A 21,673-nucleotide genomic window follows, 5' to 3' on the forward strand; every position below is an offset into this window, starting at 1 on the left:
AAATGATATGTATTTTTTGTTTTGGGCTGGTTCAATCCTACACAATCCTCTATTATTCAGGCTATGCATTCAGAATTTTGAAGGAAAGGACTGCATATGGTAATATAGTGAACAAATTTTTTGTTCACATTTCAAGGAGTTACCTCCCATCAGCAGTGTTAGAACCAGATGCATACATATTAGATCTAGATTCAAGTATAAATACATGTACAAAAAGTACTCAATTGTAAAGAAATCAAAATGTGCATTTTTCTGACATGTTATAATATGAAGATTTTTAGTTCACCTGGTCATAGGTCATGTGAGCTATTGCCATCACTTGGCGCCTGTCGTCGTAGTTGACAATTTCTTCGAACATCTTCTCCTCTGAAACTACCTAATAGATTTGCATGAAACTTATGATTGTTCCTTAGAGTATCCTGCACAAAATAATCGTTTGGATTTTTGATCGGTTAAAAAACATGGCCGCTGTTACAAAAAATCGAATATAGAGGTCAGACAGCAGATTTTTGCATGCATCTCCAAAACTGACTTAGGAGAAAAGTATTCAGCATGATGAGATCCATCTGTGGTCAAATTTAGGTGAAAATCTGCTGACCCATGTTGGACCTACTGCCCTTTTTGGATGTTTTTTGCTGTTATTACTTTAAAAAATCTCCTCAGAAACTACTGTACAGAATTCAATGAAAGTTGGTATTTTTGTTTTTTTGGGTATCCTCAACAAAATGACTGTTTGGATTTTTTATCAGTTAAAAAACTTGCCCCCCCCCCCTTTACTAAATATAGAACATAGGGGTCATACAGTAGTTTTTTGCATATATCTCCAAAAGTGTTAGATTTGGCCAATATCTTTCAATTGCTGGAATATCCTTATTGTAAGACCTACAGAAATCTCCAGGGATCAAAGTTGTCAAACAACTCCATGTTAAGGTTATTGCCCTAGAGAGGTGAAATAGGATTTTTTTTTAGTTTTCAGCCTATATCTTGAAAACTATGATAGAATGAAACTTTTAATTGCTGAAATGATTGTTATTGTAAGGCTTACAAAAGCCTGTAGGGATCAAAGTTGTCAGATGACTCCATATAGGAGTTATTGCCCTTGAAAGGCAAAAATTATTTTTTTGCAGTTTTCAGTCAATATCTTTAAACTATGATAGAATGAAACTTTCAATAGATGAAATGATCCTCATTATTATAATTCCTACCAAAGTCTTCATGGAGTCAAAATTATCAGACAACTTGTTCAGTTATTACCCTTGAAAGGCAAAAATTAAAAAGGTGAGCGATTCAGGCTCCTGGGAGCCTCTTGTTTTTTATTGTCTTGACAGAGCTTAAAGTTAATGATCAGAATTATGGGTATTATACATATATCATTAGTAAATCTAGAAGACTGTACGTTTTTAAGGGCATTTTGCACATTTTTTTCAGGCCAATTCACTTGAATTCCTTTTAGTGCCTCCATATTCTATGTAAAACTATTTATAACCATCAAAGAAATGTTCTTTATTTCTTCACAAGGCAGAGGATACTTATCATTCTGTAGTGATGACACATGTAATTACAGTACATGCTAACTGTTAACAAAACCAGCACTCCCCCTTAAAATAATTTTCATTTTAGCTAGTTGTTTCCTCATTTTCTTCGTTTTTTTTTTTTTTTTTTTTTGCAATGTGTGTAATAGATTGCATCAAATCAAGTGCTTTGTATTACTGTTAATATCTCTTCATGTTCCAACTCAAGCTTCTTGTATTTTTCAAAACTTGGAGTTTATGTTGTATTGTGAACTTGAGTTGAGTTGACAATTACATCAATCAAATAATAACACTTGAAAAATAAAAAGACAAAAAATGTAACACAGTAAGAAAAGAATTCTGGGCCAAAAACAATTTTATTCTTGAAGAGCTTCTGAGATTCATCTTGCTACAATTTCACAATAAACAACTAAACATCAAAGATGTTATCAGTAAATTCATCATATTAAATTACGATGGTACCTCATAAAAACAAGATGTCTTAAAAATTCATTTAATGAGCTCTTCAGTTCTTCTTTCTAGTCTTTCAAAGTTACTAAAAAAATAGATAAAGATATTGAATGTATAAATTAACTATAATCATTTGTACCATTTTTATATAAATAGTTTGAACAAAGATGCCCCAATAGTAGTACATGTCATAAAACCCCATGCCATGTTGTTACAACCATGTAACTATGGTGATAAATATTAGCACTGTCAATTTCATCAAAATGACCCAGTCTAAGACTAGTAGCACTTCTCAAAATTAGGTCACAGTGACCAACATTCCAAACTTCAGTTAACATCAATCATCATTTCCACCAGCTATTTCAGCATCAACAGATTTTCCTGCCTTCTTTTTCTTCTTCTTTGCTGCTTTTCTGGAAGCTGAGGATGCTAGTAAAGTCTAAAGATAAAAAAATGGAAGCAATCATTTTTTGTTGCAATTTTTTCAACTCTCTCTTTGTCTGAGTGTTGACAATAAGATTTGGCTTTGGTTTATGCACAAATTGTAATGTATTTTAACCAAACAAGTATGACTCCCATTTACAGATCTCCAAAGACCAATGCATGTCTGAACATGCGTCACCATCATATATGTGTCAGCACATAGGTATCTTCAACATTTATATAAACACTATTAAAGCAAGTTAAATCACTACTGCATATGTAAATGTATGTGTGAAAAAAATTAATCAAATTTGTCCATAATAGGAGTAGCATATCTTCAACAAGTATGTAATCACTATGCACAATTTCAATAATATTGTTTCAATACTTTTTAAATTACAGATTACACAAAGAAAGTACTGTTCACAACATAAGTGACAAAAAACACTTAGTTCAACACCCTAAAAATAAAGCAAAAAATTAACTACATTTCCATCATAATAAAAAGTGCACTTCTTCAAATATGCACATAATCACTGTGCTAAGTTTCAAAAATATTGGTTTAATACTTTCATAGTTTAAGATAACACAAAGTAGTTACTCCCAAGTGTGACAGATGGACGAATGGGTGGAGATGAGTAGCTACTAGACTCGCTTTCATCAATGGTAACACAGGTAATAAGCTACTACATTACCCAACAACTACTGTAAACATAGAAATTTTCATGGATTCTGTCAAGTGAACATATTCATGGTCATAAAATTTTTTAACGCTATATAATTGTTAGAATAAATTTTGCAGGTAGAATTTGTTGGTTTTCCGTCCAATGCAAAAATAAATGCATTTTAAAGTATAACCAATGTATACAAGATACCCTGATTTAATGGTAGGCAGTAAAGGAAACCATAAATATACCTTTAATTCTGCATCCTGTATAGATTTATCAGATTCATACAGCTCTGATTCAAATGGTAGTCCTGTGATCTTTAGTGGGCCATTAGGCATCAGCAGTACTGTAAACTTGTACTGGGCAACAAACTCACCTAAAATAAGATAAAGTGTGTTGTAATTGGCAATAAACTCCCCAATTGAACTTCCATTTCAATGTCATTTTAGAGTACCATGAGTAGTAACTACTGAAAAAAAAAAAAACAAAACATAGATAATACAGTAATCCATGTATTATGTGGCCACCTACACTGCAATCCAAAACTGGCCTCATAAGAGAGGTTAGGCCAACGATGTCAGTATTTTGTTGTACACGATATATGTACTAGTACACAAATTATTTGTCGTAACATATTTGTACAAGGTGCAAAAATCAATTAAAGTTGTGACCTAAATGGCTAACTGCAAACAGATTAAAAGATAACAACTCGTTTGTAATTTGAAATACCTGGTCATGTTTTTATTATTACCAGTCGTAATTATGACCTATTCATCAGACTAATTTCACACTTAGGTGCCAACATTTGACATGTTTACAATTTCGTACACCTGATCTTAGGGCGTCAGGGTAATTGACACTCAATTATATAACTTTATTGAAAATATACTGACAATGACCATGGCTGGATACAAGAGACTAGATCTTCATTTTTCACTCTAAGTAGTGGCAGCTAGTCGTGTCAGAGGGGTGACCGTTTATATATGGGGTCAATTTGCACTACAAGTTGTAAATGCAATTGAAATGTGGTCCCATAAGATGGGTGGTTGTTTTACAGAGGGAATACTGTACAAGGAAGAAAGAAAGACACATCATTGTCAGAGTTAAGTAAATCAAGTTGTCGTGAACATAGAGGAGGGATCTGAAGTATGTATGTAAAACTCCTGCACCGTATTTTCAACACAATATAAATGCATACACCAATCCTTATAAGGACCTCCTTAATATAAAACAGTAAAAAAAAAAAAAAAAAAAAATGTTTGAGAAATGATTGTAAATACTAGAATCATTTTTTTTCTTTGGTTTACGGTAACTTTGTATATACGATGCCCCAAAAAGTAAACTTGAAAATGTACACACTTGGCTATACAATGCTAAAATTTAGAAAGAGAGTTTTTAGTATCAGACCTGTTTATGCTAAATACAGAAAAAACATAGTTTTAGCTGTATTTTATGAAAATGAGTCATAAAATAATGAATTTTGTGTCCTTTAAATATTGGTACTATGGAGAGAGCCACAATTGGTAGAGCGTGACACTTTAAAATTCATAGAAACTAAACTGAAATCATAGGAATAAATTGATCTTGAATATGTTATAACCTACCCTCTTTTTCATACAGAACAGAGAAAGGTAACATCAGGTCATGTTTGACACATTCTACAATTCCCATCTTGGCTTTCTTCTCATCTTCACATAACCTGTGATCAGACATAGAACAAAATGTACTTTCTACAAATACTGAATAAATACTGAAGTGTTGAAATTAACCCCATATCCACCACATTAACTCCCTTTGTAGGAGAAAAGTTCAATATAATGCATAACAAATCAAGTCAAAAGGATATTTGGATTTATAATTAGACTTATGGTGTAAATTTTTTATACATGTATGTGTTGTTTAATCTCTTTCTATTGTCATTTGTGTGTCCATTTCTTGGCATTCTGTTCACTTATGAAAATTGAACAACTACTTATATAGCAGAATCAACACTTTTTTGGAGGCAAAAATGAATAAAAAAAACTTTTGAAGAATAGCAATCTAGCATAAGTATATAGTAATTGCTCACCTTAATGAAAATGGCATCAAACCAAATCGTTTATCAACATCACTTAAAAATTCTGTAAATAAAAAAGAAAATCTTCGTCAATGAACAGCTTAGCTTACTGATCGTCTTCTTATATTTCCCCTTTTCTTACGATCTAAAATGTAAAACTAAATCTGTTGTGAACATAGAGGAGGGATCTGAAGTAGGTAGAACTCCAGCACCGAAGACAGTCCACATTTTATCTACCACCATAGTATACACATCAGGTTACCAATACATACAGGACATGCCAAGAATTGGTGGAGGCTTTCAACTTCATTCATTTTCTACTATATTAAGATATGACTGCAAAATTGGGGCACATCTGCTAGCAAATTTACAAAGACAGCAACAAGACTTCAACAAGTCACTTGTACAAAAAAGGTATGATATATACAATAGTATCTTTATTCATCTGTTTTAAGTAGTATGAAATGTCAAAATGTTACTGTCAGTCCACTCAAGTATTTCTGTGGCTTTCAATTTGACATATGTGAAAGAAATCATATTATCAGCTGTGAATCTAATTGTTTCATTTGAATCATCTGTTCCTTGGGACAGTAATGCAAATTATATTCCCTGTCAGTTTTTGAACTCATTTGGATATGCTTTGTGAATGTACATCATCATTTTCAAGTAAGAAAATATAATAATATAATCTAAGGAAGAATCCACTAGTTGCACAAGAATATCTAAAAGAGATGTTTTACATTTTAGATTGTTTGAACAAAATTCTGCTACAACCAGGGTAACATTACATAAATTTATTAAGACTGAATTTTCACTATACACATTTATATCAAATTGCAGTGTATGTGTGCTGCAGTGAAAGATTTCTGCTTCTATTTAAGGTGTGACTGTTATATTTTTTTGGTCTATGAGGAAACAACCTCAATCACATGGTGCACAATAAATAACCTGCATAGCACCACGGGCATTGATGTTATTCCAAATAGACCTAAAAATATAAGTCATCCCTCATAATTTAATTCTAGTATCAAAATTTAAGGAACAAATCAGAAAAAAGATTTGTACAGTCACAGTCACAATACAATCTGGTCTATGAGATGATGGACAACTTTTTATATCCAATCAGAGAGCATGTTACATCTGAAATTAAATTTGATATGAATATGGAAGGTGCTATTTTCATGTGAACGAAAATAATGAGTTGAAAAAAACTTAAACTTTTGTCACTCCATATTGGTTTCATGATAATTTATATCTGACTAAGAAGTAACTTCAAGAGAATTCTATTTCAATGTGTTTTAAAAGATCATTAGTGTTAATTACAGAATACACCAAGATAATATATCACTGTCGGAGCAAAGTAATTACAGAATACACCAAGATAATATATCACTGTCAGAGCAAAGTAATTACAGAATACACCAAGATAATATATCACTGTCAGAGCAAAGTAAGTTGTCGTAAACATAGAGGAGGGATCTGAAGTATGTAAAACTCCAGCACCGAAGACAGTCCACATTTTATCTACCACCATAGTATACACGTCAGGTTACTGATGCAAACAGGACATGCCAAGAATTGGTGGAGCTTTATGAATTTGTATATAGATCTTAAAAATTATGGCACGTGTCAGCTTTCATTATAGATTATTTGCACTGAATACTTCAGATGTAAACAGTGAAACTTATGGCATTGAAACAAGCTCTTCAGTCTATGACTCCTATGTTAATACCATTTTTATACAAGAGGAAAAAACTATAAAGGAATAAAATTGTCAAACAAGATCCCCATATCAACTATAAATAAAAAGGCTAAATGTTAGGAACAGATTCATCTAAGAATCAGAAAAATAGAGGCAGGATGGCAAAGCACACATTTTTGTCAATTTCCTAGCAACCTAAAATAATTCTGAATTACTTTTATGACAAAAATACCAAATCAGAAGTGTATTTATATTCAAAGGTTGGAAAGTAAAGAAAACAGTCAATTGCTATTGAAAATATTCCTGACTAATCTGTTTATTTTACTTCAGATTACAGAAATCCATTCTTTTTTCTCTTCTTCAATACCTATTTTTGGTTCTAAATTTATTGATGGGACTAACTTACTAAATACAAATAAATGGAAAATTGTCACCCAATTTTGGAATTGTCACACTCTACTTTTATTGCAAAGGTTCACTTTTTGACTTTACGGAATTATTAGAACAAAGGTAAAATAAAATGCCCCCGAACTGTCAGTTGTGGGGGCATAAAAATATTTAAATGAAAGATGTTATGTCGTGAACATAGAGGAGGGATCTGCAGTATGTAAAACTCCAGCACCGAAGACAGTCTACATTTTATCTACCACCATAGTATACATGTCAGGTTACTGATACAAACAGGACATGCCAAGAATTGGTGAATGAGTAATTAGAACATTTTTAAGAAAACATAACTTGCAAATGATCTGTCCCTTATGGCCTAATATAAGCTTATTAAATTACACATATTAGTCACCCACTACAAAACAACAGAGGAACATAGTGCTAACTTTTAAAGGTAGCTTCCCGTCTGTCTATAAGGTCTTGTAATCACTACTTACGTCGAGATGCTTTCATTTTGAGTTGATATATAATATCTTTTTTCTTATAGACTGTGGTTCTAGTATCTAATTCTCTACCCTGAGAAATGAAAGAAAGCAAATCAATTTGTAAGAAAAGACAAAATTTTAATGACAGACGAAACAATACTTTCCTTACATGACATGGTTTCCATTTTATACCATGTCTTCTTTTCATCTTTTAAAGTCCTACAATAGACCTACAATTTGATTCTGTGCAGTTAACTTATTTCAACTTCTGGGCTGAACTATTTTTCTGCATTTTGTCATTATTCTCACTGCTTGATATTTCAAAGACGACTTTATGAGGTCAACAAACAAAGTGGCAATTGGCAAAATGGGAAGAAAATACACAATACAAAAAAGAATCATAATGGTAAAATCCTGATTTGCTATAGTGGAATTCTGCTAAAAAGCCGAAAAAATCATGACTGATATTTCCTTTCCCAAACTACCGTAGAGATACATTAACAAATCAGCAAAGGTCAATGCCAGCGTTATGCTAAATTAACTGTAACAGTACTCTCTAAATTTCTCAGCTTGGATGTGATTATTCTGTTTTAAACCTCTGTATTAAACTTTTCAGCTTGGATGTCATTATTCTGTTTAACCTTGGATGTGATTATTCTGTTTTAAACCTCTGTATTAAACTTTTCAGCTTGGATGTCATTATTCTTTTTAAACCTCTGTATTAAACTTCTCACAGCTTGGATGTCATTATTCTGTTTTAAACCTCTGTATTAAACTTCTCACAGCTTGGATGTCATTATTCTGTTAAAGTCAACACTAAATCAAAACAAATATAAAGACACTGAAGTCATCTGACCATAAAGATTCTTCAGTCCTATAAATGTTTCATTCAACCCAGTACATGTATATATCATTTGATTTACCTTGCCATCACCTGAGCTAATGAGTACATCTACAGCATATACTTCATGGACTTCAAACTCACATCGTTCATGTTCCTTCCTGAAAGAACAGAGATGCCATTATTTTTCTGGAGTATATTTTTTCACTGCCCATACCACATAAAATTGAAAAATTGTCTAATAAATTTTAACACCCCTAATACAGTTTAACAACTACTTCCAGAAACTTCATTACATAAAAGGCACTTTGTTGTGAACATAGAGGAGGGATCTGAAGTATGTAAAACTCCAGCACCGAAGACAGTCCACATTTTATCTACCACCATAGTATACACGTCCGGTTACTGATGCAAACAGGACATGCCAAGAATTGGTGGAGGGGTTTTAGTACGTTAATTTCATCTATCAAGTTACATGAAAAACAAAGCTACATGACCAATATTACATAAGACTGAACATAAATTAAAGTTAAAGCCACTGAAAAATCAAAAAGAGGACTAACAGACCAAGTGAACATAATATTTGTCTTCCAGTCATAAACTAATTCATTATTTAATACTAACTTCTGTGCCTCAGTAGGATTTAATATGAATGCTTTTTCTCCATCTATCACATGTTTCTTTAACTGGTGGGACAGCATACCTAAAACAAAACAAAAATAAATAAAACTTGATACATCAATTTGGTGATACAGATACTGCTGCACGGAGAATTATTAAGGTGCATTAATGGTATACACAATACACACCATAATTAAACCTTACCTGTTAACGATCTTTTTTTAAGAATAGTATTTAAGTTTTAGTCATTAATACAATATTTGGTCTACATATCTACATGTGCAACTGGGTTGACACATAATTACAAAATACTGTATTTATAGCTGTGTAAAGCATATATCAGAATTCAAAGAGCAATCATAGTATTCAGAATTACGTCCCTTTCAATTAATTCATCATTATGCATGCATACGAGTTAACTGATATGACACTCAGTTCTTGTTAACTACAACTAACAAGTATTTGGGTCTAATAAAATTGCTTGAGATCAGTGGAAATCGCACTGAATTAAGGAAAAAGAACCCTTTTATGTCAGTTGTTACAATGGTGATGTATTTTTTGCTTGTTAACAGAAATATCCTAATACGAGTATATCATTTTGTAGGACATACAGGTTTATAAATCAAAGAGGAACATTAGTAAGAAACTTTAAAAGCTTTTCTATTAAAATATCAGACGTAAGGTACCTTTTAAGTCAATAAAATATAATTGTCGGAAGTTGTGACAAAATAATGAAATTACTTCTACCACAAGTCTCTAAGCAAAAAGTGTTACCAGGTCTTAATGCGAAATTAAAATAGCCACAAAAAATTCACAATTACAGTATGTTATAATGGAACAGACCTGACTTAACCAAAGCATGGATCAGAATTCAAGGAACAATCATTGTTTTCAGAATTACGTCCCTTTGAATTAATTCATCATCAAGCCTTTTCTATTAAGTGACGCCTTAACTGCACCCACTTTGAAGATACTATTATTTCTCTTATTTCAGGGATTCAATTACAAAAGATTTTTGAATAATGATAGCTTGTTTTTTTTTTTTTCAAAATAAAAACTGATTTTGGAAAGTTTAACTGTAAAAGGATCATAAAAAAAACATTGTTCAACAAAGGTAGTCTGACCCAAAAACTTTTTCAACTACTAGCCCAAAACCCTAGTTTCCAACATACATTAATTTAAAGAGAAACTTTTACCCCATTTCTACTTGCCCTCATGAATTTATACCTGTCTCAGGCATATGACAGACAAAAGTGTACTAAATAAATCTTAAATCCAATATAAAAGCACTGTAATTGTTCCTACATTTAATACAATAAATACATTGAAGTGAAAGAACAACTTAATTCTAAGTGTCTGTGTTAGGAAATATTTTATAATTGGTAACAGTGGAAAAAATCTTTATCAGTCTCTTCTTTAAAAGTTGACTAGTTAAGATGGCATCTATCAGAATTCAAATTGCAATCATATTATTCAGAATTACGTCCCTTTGAATTAACTCATCATAATGCCTTTTGATTTCATATATCATATTTTCATAAAAGAATTTCTCATCTCTCAATCTAAAAGTATGTAACTTTCTTACCTACTACACTCTGGGAGAGGTTTCCTACCATTTTATTTTTTTTTTGAAAGTTTTCAATAGAACGTCGGGGAAACCAACTCTTCTGCAGTCTTAAATTATTTTTGTCTCCCTCCACATACTTAGCTTCTATCATCCTCACTAAACTTTTATCAAACATGGGACATCACCTGTACACTATTTGAACAGAAACACTATAAAACCCATTCTGAGATCAAGAGACTTCACTGAACAATGAATCAATCACACAGAATGCAGAAAATTACTTAAGTAAATGACTTCTATGTGTACATTTTTCAAAAATCATGATGCATTTTGTGAAGACTTTCCTTTATTTGAACTTTACTCTGTTGAATGCTTAGGGATTAATACTGTGAAAAAATTAAGACTTAAAGTGGCCTTGATTGCCTGAGTGTCCCCATACATGTACAAATGTATTTCTTAAAATAGAACGAGAATGGATATGGTGAATATACCAAGAAGGAAACAAACCCCATTAGGATGAGCAATCTTTAACTACCACTCTATAAAAAAAATATGACAAATGGTTATTCAGAAAGGTGTACAGCATCTGAAATCAGAATTCAAAGAACAATCATTGGAATCAGAATTACGTCCCTTTGAATTGAATCATCCCATTTTAAACATGCTGACACTGTCAAACCAATAACGGAATGATAATAATTAAAACAAATGCAATCAATGCACTGGATGTATTTTAAAAGACTTATAGATGTATACCTAGTTTTACAAGTTGATATTCACTGCAGATTGAAAAAAGATCTTTACACCTTTGAACTAGTCTTGACAGCCTGGGAATCTCCTATTTCTTAATGATCATACACAGATAGTATGTAAGAATTTTACGCAGTAACCTGGCAGTCCCCTATTTACTTATGACTATATTAATATATGTAGAATAGTTACTTTTGATTTTGGTAAGGACAATATTGTGTGGAATATCTGGACGAGTGCGTGAGTTGAGATGTTCAACACATTATCAGTATTAAAATTAAAATGATTCTGTTTATCTGTAATCTGATTATTGCATTTTTAATCATTTTTATGTACTCATAGCAAAAAAATCCAGTAGTATAAATTCAAACTGTTGGTGTGTGAGGTAATTTTCTCTAATTTAAAAACTCTGAAGAAGGTCTGGTGACATCATGTTCACTTCCCATGTTTTGATGGAAATTTTCAAATATCTTGTCATGCAAGATAGATAGAAAATTACCCGTCAACAAGATCAAAGGAAAAAAGTACAGATTACCAATAAGGGCTATACAAAGTGTGTGTGTGTGGGGGGGGGGTCTGGAAGCACTTTATATTTGACCCCACCTTGATGCATGCAATTGTACAGCTAGTTGAAATAGACAAGTTCCAATTTCAATTTCAATACAGATTTGTGATCTTTTGGACACTGGTTAAGTAGGATAAATTGGTATAATGTAGGGCAGATTTCTATCTACTACTCACTTGCTTACCTAAATTTGTATTGAAATTGGAACTGGTCTGTTTCAACTAGCTGTAACTGATTATTTTCTTTCATTGTTAAGGCTAACTATCTGAAATAACCACCCATCAAATTTTAATAGTGGTGCTTTCGACCCCTCCTCACAATTAATTCTGGAATAGCCCTAATACTAAGAAGTTGACCCAGTAATCAGACACTTACCTTCTACTGGTTTACAATCAAATGCTTCTGCTACTTTCTGTATGTTTTCTGTCACATTATAGTTCTGAAATATCACTCATAATTAAATAGGTCTGTGAAAAAAATATTTGTTAATACCACTAAATATTGTAGTATAGGTAGTTCAGTTTTTTTATGTGTTACATTTAAATCTGAAGTCACCTAGCTGTTTGTTAAGATAAACTGAAACATAAAATCATGCTTTAAATTTTCGTTGCAGTAACTTAGGTTTAATTGGATGGCTTGATGCCTAAAATCAGTAGTTTCTTCTATCAATCAGATGTTCTTAATTCAAACTTAGTTCTCCACAAATGGTGTTTTCCATTCAAACTTGTTTGATCACAAATGATCTTCAGTTGTTATTTTTCTCAGCATCTTCAGCAAAGCACAAACTGTCAGTATTCAAAGTGCAATCAAAATTAATCAGAATTACGTCCCTTTGAATTCACTCATCATTTAGATATGTGCCTGCTGAATACCACAGATTATAACCGAAAGTGTCATTACATCAACAGTTTTGTAATAAACATTAAAATTAAAATGACAAAACACCTAGCAAAATGTGCATACCCTGGAATTTGAGAAAATTTAAATAATACTTTAACTTTTATCTCCAAACCGCGTTTGAAATAAGTGGTAGACCAAAACATTGTCTGTGAAAAAAATGCAGGTCTACACTAAATTCCAGTAATTATTTATACATTCAACATAAGATTTCATGAAAATTTGCTGTAGGTCTATAATGAAAGAAATCTAATTCTGAAAATTGTCCTTACATCATTAGCAGGTTTAACTAATCTAAGAGCAGCTTCTGATGCAAGGTGGGCAGCCAGTATGGCATCAGCTTTCCTACCCGTCACTTTTTTATCCTGTAAAAATAACAAAACACCTGATAATGCTCTATAATGTATGTCAAACCATTGATCAGAAGGGTTAATTGTAACTACAGATCCAAGAGTTCATGAAAATTTGTTGTGAAATGAGTGACAAGTATATGCCATGCCATTTTAAGGCAAATGCATAAATATTAGGCTGTTCCAACACATAAAAAGAAAACCTCCCTAGATGAAAATGCTGTTTCCACACAAGTAAATGGGCAAGGGTGTTACAGCAATGCTTTAGCAATATGCTTATGTAATTTGAAGGCTTGAAAAAATGATGATGGAGTCTGAAATTACTAATATGTCATGATCTAAGAAAGGCACTGAACCTCGAAAGTCAGGAGATATTTATATGTATTTTAAAAACTTGATAATCCGCTAAAGGTAGTTTGTTCTTTCTGTATTTCCAAAAAGATTAATTATTCAGAACGGGATTAGCGTTTTTACCACTACTAGAAACTACACATCCACACAATACTGACAATTCAAAATTTCAATTTAAAATTTCGTTTTTTTTTTTGTTTTTCTCGTTTCATTTCGTTTTTATTTTGTTTCTCAATGTGTAATCTTGGCAACCTTTTTTTAGTTTTAAACATAGCCAATCAAGTGGAATCCATATTTGGATATCAAAGGCATTAATTAAAAAATATAGTTCAAACTTCTATGTATGTATTTGAATTTTTATTTCACAATCAATCATGTAAAATGTAATTTCAATCATATACTGTAAAAACAGCCAATGTATTAAGGGCTGTTCTAGTAAAACATACATGGGACGGGAGGAAGGCACTTGAAAATTGGGGTAACCTCCCATAGAAGCGATATTCTTCCACTCCTACCCACCCATAGAGGTAAAAACCCAAGCTTTATAGGCACTAACAGAAGCAAATTAAAATTTATGTATATTCTTTAACAGTATTTACATTACTTTTTTTATAAAATTCAGCTGCATGTGACATACAGTCGAACTTCACTCGCTCGAACTCGGATGGCTCTAACACTCGGGAATTTTTCGAACACAATTCAAAGTACCAAAATTTGCTTCTATATAATAAATATAAATAACCTTGGATTACTCAAACTTTGATTTCTCTCACACTCGAACTAGTCGGTCCATTCGGTAATAAATCTTAGAGAAAAACCCTCACCAACTCGAACTCGTCACAAATTTTGTCAGCTTGGGTAATAAAAGGTGTGAAAAACTGAAACCCTATCATTAATCTGTGTCATTTTAGTTAATTACAGGTAAAATTTAAGTCATCACTAATTAGGTATTTTTGATCTTTAACATAACACTAATTGTAGTTTGAGAATGATAAAAGCATGAAAGAAAATTGGATGAAAACAAACTATTGACCAAGGAACTCGAACTCTGAACGTTTTTAAAAACACATCATTTTTAATGTCCACAAATCAACATAATCTTCCGAAAGCGAACGAAAAAGATCCACGAACTAACACAACTTCGTAGGAAGCAGGCAATTTCTAACAATAAAGTTGAACTCGGACCGGCACCGAAAAAATCTGGAAATATACAATTTTCAAATTCTCGAACTCCCGGTAACTCGAACACATTTTAATGGTCCCTTGCAGTTTGAGCTACCGAGGTTTGACTGTATTTCATACAGATAATAGCAAGACGTAGCATGATTTCATGAATGCTTCATTTCATTTATACATATTCTACAGTTTTGCCTATCACTTGCATGTTGCATATATTCATGTATAGACTAGCGCTTTTACTGCTTGCATTCATTTATCTGTATATTAAAATTCATATATATTCTTTAACAGTATTCCCATGGTGATTCTTTAATTCTTTAAATATTTCAGCTGCATGTAACATACATGTATTTCATACAGATAATAGCAAGACATTGCATGATTTCATTAATTCTTCATTCCATTTACACATAATCAGTGTTCTAGCTAGGATTTGAAAATAGAGGGTGGGCAGGGAAGAGGGCACTTTAACATGTAGCATGTTTTTTCAACCAAAAAGGGACATTGGTGTATTTGAAGGTTCTTTTTTTAAGTTAAGTTTAAGGTTTCCATTACGTCAGAAATATCTTTATTAATTTTTTTGCTTTTCTTGTATGTATTCTTAGGACAGTTCCGATGAAACATACATGGGACCCGGGGACGGCATTAAAAAAATATATATATACTTGATTGTGGGTTGGCGGAAAATGCATCTATGGCAAGGTACTGGGCTTGGAAATTCGCTTCTGTGAGTGGTTGTTGGGAAAATGAAGGAACATTCTGTTGAAAGCTGTATTTTACTTTCTCGAAATGGTCCAAAATGAATCCGTCATTGTATAAACCTTTAGTATAGTTGAATTACGAGCTTTTGTTGCGGGAAGTTCGCGCCATTTTTACAGGTGTTCCGCCCGGAAATTACCCTGTGTTTGTTTTGACATTATTCTTCCGATATTCTCTGGGTTTTGCTGTGGAGCAATGTTGTGACTCGAGACGCCCGAACATCAGAAAAGATGTCAACTTCCGTTGTTTGTTGATGTGGTTCATAAGTGTTCGTCGTCTATCGATTTTTATGTAGATTAGACCGTTGTTTTTCCGTGTTGAAGATCGTACTAAGACTTATTATGGTTTATACTTTAAATAAATTGTGACTTGGATGAAGAGAAGACTCACATGACTTCTGAGTAACTACACATGTATAGTCTTTATAATAACAGTGAGGGAAACCATTTTTTTCCCTAACTTGCCATTCTGGCTAGTGGAATATTGATCTTGCTAGCCAAATAGAAATTCAACTAGTCAAATTTTTTGGGTTTTTTTTTCTGTGCTATCATCTGTTTTCTCTTGGATTTGACTATCTTATCATTTGTTTCTAAATTTATCAAAAACTTTCCCATTTTCGAATATTCCCTCCCATTGAAGTTTTTCACCTACTTTACAGTAACAAAATAAGTACTCCATTCCTTAACTCATATTTTAAAAATAAAACTATATTTCTACAGATTCATCGTCATGAAACAAGAAAATGTTGATCATTTGCTTCTTGTTCATTTTTATTTTGACAATAAACAATTAATTTGCATGGTAACATATCTTAAATTACTGATAATTTTGTTTGAATACTAATAATAGATCACGACCGTCGTGTAAATTTTGGCACATCCCGTTTACCTGAAAAAAAATGGCAGATCATAAACAATGCTTTACAAGTCAATAAAATTGTGCATATCATGCCAAAATTCACTTGACATATTCAAGTTAAACCTCTTAAAATGTAGGGAACATATTTTTATTGTATGATGTTAAGGGATGTTTTACTAATTAACCTATTGGCTGGTTAACTTTCCTTGGAAATCACCAATCATATGACGGTCACCAAACTGACGAGTGTAAGCTAATGAGAACACGCCAAGTTACACATCTACTTGTACCTGGCGAGCTGGCAAGCGGTGGTTTCCCACACTGTAATAATTACCTATAGAAAATGCTTCCATCAGAAGACAAAAGATATTCCACGAAATTCAAGTACTTAAATTTCCTATAATAGACTGATACATACCTTTGATGCACCAACGACTATCGTATGGGCGGCTACAGCAATGAAACCATCAATCTGTGCACCTAAATCACTGAAAAAAGATGCAAATTCAACTGATTAGCTAAATTGTTTACCAAAAGTTGAAAAGCTATTAAAGTTTTGTGAAAAAAACTATACCAACATGTTATATATCCAAGAAAAAAACTTTTTAGCAAATCTCATTAAAGGATATCCCCTGCTCCCAACCAAGTAATCATATGGTCAAAAAACAAAAACAAAAAACCAAGTTGTCAAACTGTAAGTTGATGAAGCTTCACTGTGCAGACATGATTTTACAAGGTCTACAAACAAAGCAGAAATTGGCAAAATCAGAAGAAAATACACAGTAAAAAAAAGAATCGTAACGGTTAAAGCTGGATCAGAAATAGCAGAATTCCGCTAAAAAGTGGGAAAAAAAATCATGTCCGAGTCTGAAATTGAACTCCATAATATAGCATACCAATATGAAGCTTTTGTCAAAAATATCAAGTGGCTGTGATAAGTATTTGCAGAGAAAACTGTAACAAAAAATTATGGATGTAAAAAGGTACAGACATATACCACCAACAAAGGTAAAGGCAAATACACAACACTTATACCAGTACTTACACTTTGACAACATCTCCTTCTTTAATCTTGATGTCTGTTTCACTTTTTAATGGTGAGTAGTGACATATACAATTGTTGACAGATACACAGGTTGGGAAGGCAACACCTACCAATTTATACATATACAAAATTAAAGACACAGGTTAAGAAGGTATCTCATACAAACATTTCAATGATAATCATGGACTTAACTATTTTTTTTTTTATTTCAAAGATTTATTGTATTTTGGTAAATTCTAGTCATTCTTGTTTCTGAAGGCATTAAATAAAGCACTGTGAAAGGGCAGAATTTTTGTAAATTATTTGAAGTTTAATTCCATGGTCTATTTTACAATAAAAAAAAAATTAAAAAAAAGAAACAAGTGAAAAATCAAGCATAAAAATTGTTTTAATGAAGTCCATAGAATCATAAATCAGTATTCATTTACACACAGGCTGAACCTTTCTCACTAAGAAAAAGTCAGGTGTAAAATATAAATTCAGTACTTTTAGAAAACTGAAGCATTGATGATTAGAGCAGCACAAGTTCTAGAGCAGTGCTGCTGAAAAATCAATGGACCTGCCAAACCCTCAAGCAATATGACAGTCCAACCCGAAGGGAACTACAACATTAAGTTAACTGTCTTACATTACCAACTGCATAATTTTGCTGTGATATTAGAAATTATACTACATTCAGTGTGGGAAACCATTACACATCTACTCATATTTGGCAGCGGTGGTTTCCCACAATGTAGATTCTATGTTTTATATGAGATTTCTTTCAAACTTGCCCTTTTTCATTTCTTTATCTTTTCTAAAGACTTTTCCTGTCTCTTCAATGAGTCTGTTATCACCAAATTCACATATCTCTATTACTGATGCTCCTTCTATACATTTAGCCAAAACTTCCTTCAAAATACCTGCAATAGAAATAACCTAATATTGATATAATGTTTAAGAAGCATATTTGAATCCCAATCTACAATACAGTCAAATCACTTGATCAAACTCAGATGGCTCGAACACCGAAGATTTTTCATTCACAATTCGAAATACCAAATGTTTCCCTTATATAATCAATATAAATAACCTTAGATTTCTAAAACTTCGATTTCTCAAACACCTGAACTAACTATTCATCCATCTGGTAATAAATATTAGAAAATAGCCCTCATTAACTCCAACTCGTCAGCCGTTTTGTCAGTATGGGTAATCAATGTGATAGTTTAGTTACTTACAGGTAATATTTAAGTCATCATTATTTAGATAGTATTGATTGATTGTTCTGAAGTTGGCATGATGAAAGCATCAAAGAAAATCAGATGAAACAAATTGACCAAATCTCAAACCCTGAAAGATTTTTATAAAAACACAGAATTTTTTATGTCCACAAATCAACATAACCTGAAAGCAAATGAAAACTATCCTGAAACTAACAAAACTCTGTAGGAAGGGAATCAAGGTCATAGCTGTAATCAAAAGAATGTAATCCTGGGACAAAGACCAGATGTGGAAAACAGACATACACAACAAAGAACATAAAGTAACTAAAATCATACATACAAAGTAACAAAAGCAAATGAGCAACATGGACTCCACTGAAAACTGGGAGCATGGACTAGGTGCACCGGTAAGGTGCTTTTCTAGAAACATCCGCCAAGTTGCTCATAAAAAGTCAAGTCCAGGGTAGACAAATGAGGAAAGGAAAACTATGACCCACTGAATAAATCAGTTTGCATGGTGCAGATGGATACAACATAATGATCCACAAGTTCATGATGACGACCATAAAACTTCTGTAGTGATGACTTCAATCTTGTAGCAACATAATCCTGTTCCAGAAGCCTATTTGTTAAGAGTACTAGCACGATACAAAAAGTCTACGTAGTTTCAGCAAGCTCTGGCATAACGTACAAGTTGTGATATGAACACTCCATACGCAGGTCTAAAGGGATGTTGCCACAGATGAAAGGAAAGTTAACAATTCTGAATTAAGTCATCACGTTTGTCGTAAAGTTTGGTCAATAGTTTTTCTTTACCATCAATTTACCAGTAAGTTTGGTCAATAGTTTTCCTTTACCATCTATTTACCAGGAAGTAAGCAATTTCTTTTGATAAAGTCAAACTCGCACCGGCAACGAAAAAAGCCTCAAATCTACTAACTTCAATTTCCCGAACTCCTGATAACTCGAACATATTTCAATGATTTCTTTGAGTTCAAGCTACCGAGGTTTGACTGTACTTAAGTTGCCAGCTTTTACTTATCATAGACTGTAAGTTTTCCATGCACCATAGTAATTTTTCTTTATTTCTTCTTTGCCATTTTTACAAACAAGTGTTTATGTAATGTTATAATTTACATAATGTTATAATTAAAATGTCACAGATGAAAGAACACGATTTCCAATGCCTACATGTACTGATGTCAACTACAGTCTGCCTTCATATGGTGCCTTAACAAAGCAAGTTTCAATGAGTTATTTCACATCTTTGAATAGCTTAACATCCGTAGTTAGTGCCTGCAGAATGATTTACGTTTCCAATACATTAAATTATTCCTCACTTAGAAAGCATTTAATTCATATGATACCATTTTTTTCACACTTGAAATCGTTTACTATTTAGACATTTATCAATATCATATTTTGTGCTGCTAAATTAAACCTTTTTATCAACTGATGATCATAGGCGGTTATTGTTTTCATTCAATTAGCATTTGAAAGTCAATTTTCAATTAAGAGTAAGGCAGTTGCCATGGTCTGCAAATACTAAATAGCGAAGATGTTTCTTTTGTAATTTGATTCTTTAGCTTACACTATTAAATTAAATAATTATTCTATCTTTACCAACTCAGCTATTTAAGTACTAGTCTTGAATTATAACCTTATGACATAAAGGGCCAACAATTTTTCAAGTTTAACTTGCACTGAGTCGTAGCATATGGTAGTACCCCTTTTCGATATATTACAATGAAAATGCCTCCCAAGTATTTCAAGATCCTCTCCATTTTTAAGATTCTAGTATACTGTCATTTGGTATACAATGAGCGTAGCACATAATTTGATTTTACAATCAAGAACATTGGTGTCCTCTTTTTACTGAAGGTTGTGCAATAAACACAAAGCACATGTTGATCAGCGGCAACCATACCCAATGATTTGTTTCTTACAAGAGCATTGAGCTGGTTAGTCCAAAATGTTCCAGAATAAAGAGAGAGACCCACAGATTTCACCTTACCATTAACCATGTCACCAGACATTTTATATTTGGTGACAACGATGTCTTGTGCTGGGGTAGGCTCGGGCTCATCATTGTCCGCCATTTTGGAATTCACGTGGTTCTAGTTTCGTCGTTTAATGGCGGGAAATCGGTCAAAGGGGAACAACTCTAGCTCAACATTACAAAAATCAAAGTGCTGAAAAGCATAGTGGCCAGAATGAAGAATTTTTTTTTTAATTAGGATTTCAATAAGTTTAACATTATACCTATATATAAGAAAATAAAATCATATACTTTAAGATCTCAGTAAATAGCAGCTCATTTTTTGTATACATATTGGTAACAATGGATTTTAATCTTTGTGGCCATTTAAATAGACAACTACATTCATACAGTTTAACAGCTGAAGGAAGGAGATTTTTATCTACAAGACAAAAATACTTGGTGGTAAATTGTCATAAAATCATATACTTTTAGGTCCCAGTAAATACCAGCTGGTTTACTGTATTGCATATTGGTAACAAAGGAGTTTAACCTTTGTGGCCATTTAATTACTTACAGTTAAACAGCTGAATATAGGAGATTTTACATACAGGAAAAAAAAACTTGGTGGTCAATTGTCAACTTCACAATTGGCATAATTGATAAGGTCCTAATAATTCTGGGGATGAAAGTTGAATAACACTAAATTAATGGTGAATGATTTATGTGGTGAAGTGATGAAATTTTGACAGGAATTATTTTTTAGGAGTATTACAGTTGATTTGTGTAACAAAATCCAAAAATATGTAGTTTGGAACAGAGCTTTCTTATTATCACATTGAAATATAAGTTAGCAAACCTTTCTGCAACTATTGCCAAGTTAAATGTCTTTTTGCGTTTTCTTTCATGTATATTTTAGTTCTCAAAAACTTTAAATGTAAAAGAACAGAAAACCAACCAAACCATTTCATGAACTCAGTACTTGTATCATTAAGGATCATGAA

The 21,673-nt window shown here is 32.4% G+C and overlaps 1 protein-coding gene and 4 non-coding genes across 5 annotated transcripts; all 5 read right to left on the minus strand.

Moving 5' to 3' along the window:
• Positions 1-1,869: 1,869 nt before the first annotated feature.
• On the minus strand, positions 1,870-20,839 carry LOC148613088 (proliferation-associated protein 2G4-like). The gene is made up of 13 exons (XM_088595122.1): positions 20,706-20,839; positions 18,260-18,388; positions 17,487-17,592; positions 16,860-16,929; positions 13,217-13,309; positions 12,423-12,486; positions 9,169-9,247; positions 8,627-8,705; positions 7,716-7,794; positions 5,142-5,193; positions 4,678-4,772; positions 3,322-3,449; positions 1,870-2,421 (listed from the first exon to the last, which is right to left on the minus strand). The coding sequence occupies exons 1-13, from the start codon at positions 20,788-20,790 to the stop codon at positions 2,320-2,322; spliced, it is 1,161 nt and encodes a 386-aa protein (XP_088451248.1). The 5' UTR covers positions 20,791-20,839; the 3' UTR covers positions 1,870-2,319.
• On the minus strand, positions 5,292-5,423 carry LOC148613089 (small nucleolar RNA SNORA57). Its single transcript, XR_015924636.1, has one exon. It is a non-coding gene; the product is annotated as a small nucleolar RNA SNORA57 (small nucleolar RNA).
• Positions 6,583-6,714, minus strand: LOC148613090 (small nucleolar RNA SNORA57). Its single transcript, XR_015924634.1, has one exon. It is a non-coding gene; the product is annotated as a small nucleolar RNA SNORA57 (small nucleolar RNA).
• LOC148613091 (small nucleolar RNA SNORA57) lies at positions 7,404-7,535 on the minus strand. Its single transcript, XR_015924635.1, has one exon. It is a non-coding gene; the product is annotated as a small nucleolar RNA SNORA57 (small nucleolar RNA).
• Positions 8,851-8,982, minus strand: LOC148613092 (small nucleolar RNA SNORA57). Its single transcript, XR_015924633.1, has one exon. It is a non-coding gene; the product is annotated as a small nucleolar RNA SNORA57 (small nucleolar RNA).
• Positions 20,840-21,673: the final 834 nt, after the last annotated feature.

Source organism: Perna viridis, chromosome 7 (assembly GCF_037379345.1).
Source record: "Perna viridis isolate PV_CMFRI_1.1 ecotype Kerala chromosome 7, ASM3737934v1, whole genome shotgun sequence".
Lineage (NCBI taxonomy): Eukaryota > Metazoa > Mollusca > Bivalvia > Mytilida > Mytilidae > Perna > Perna viridis.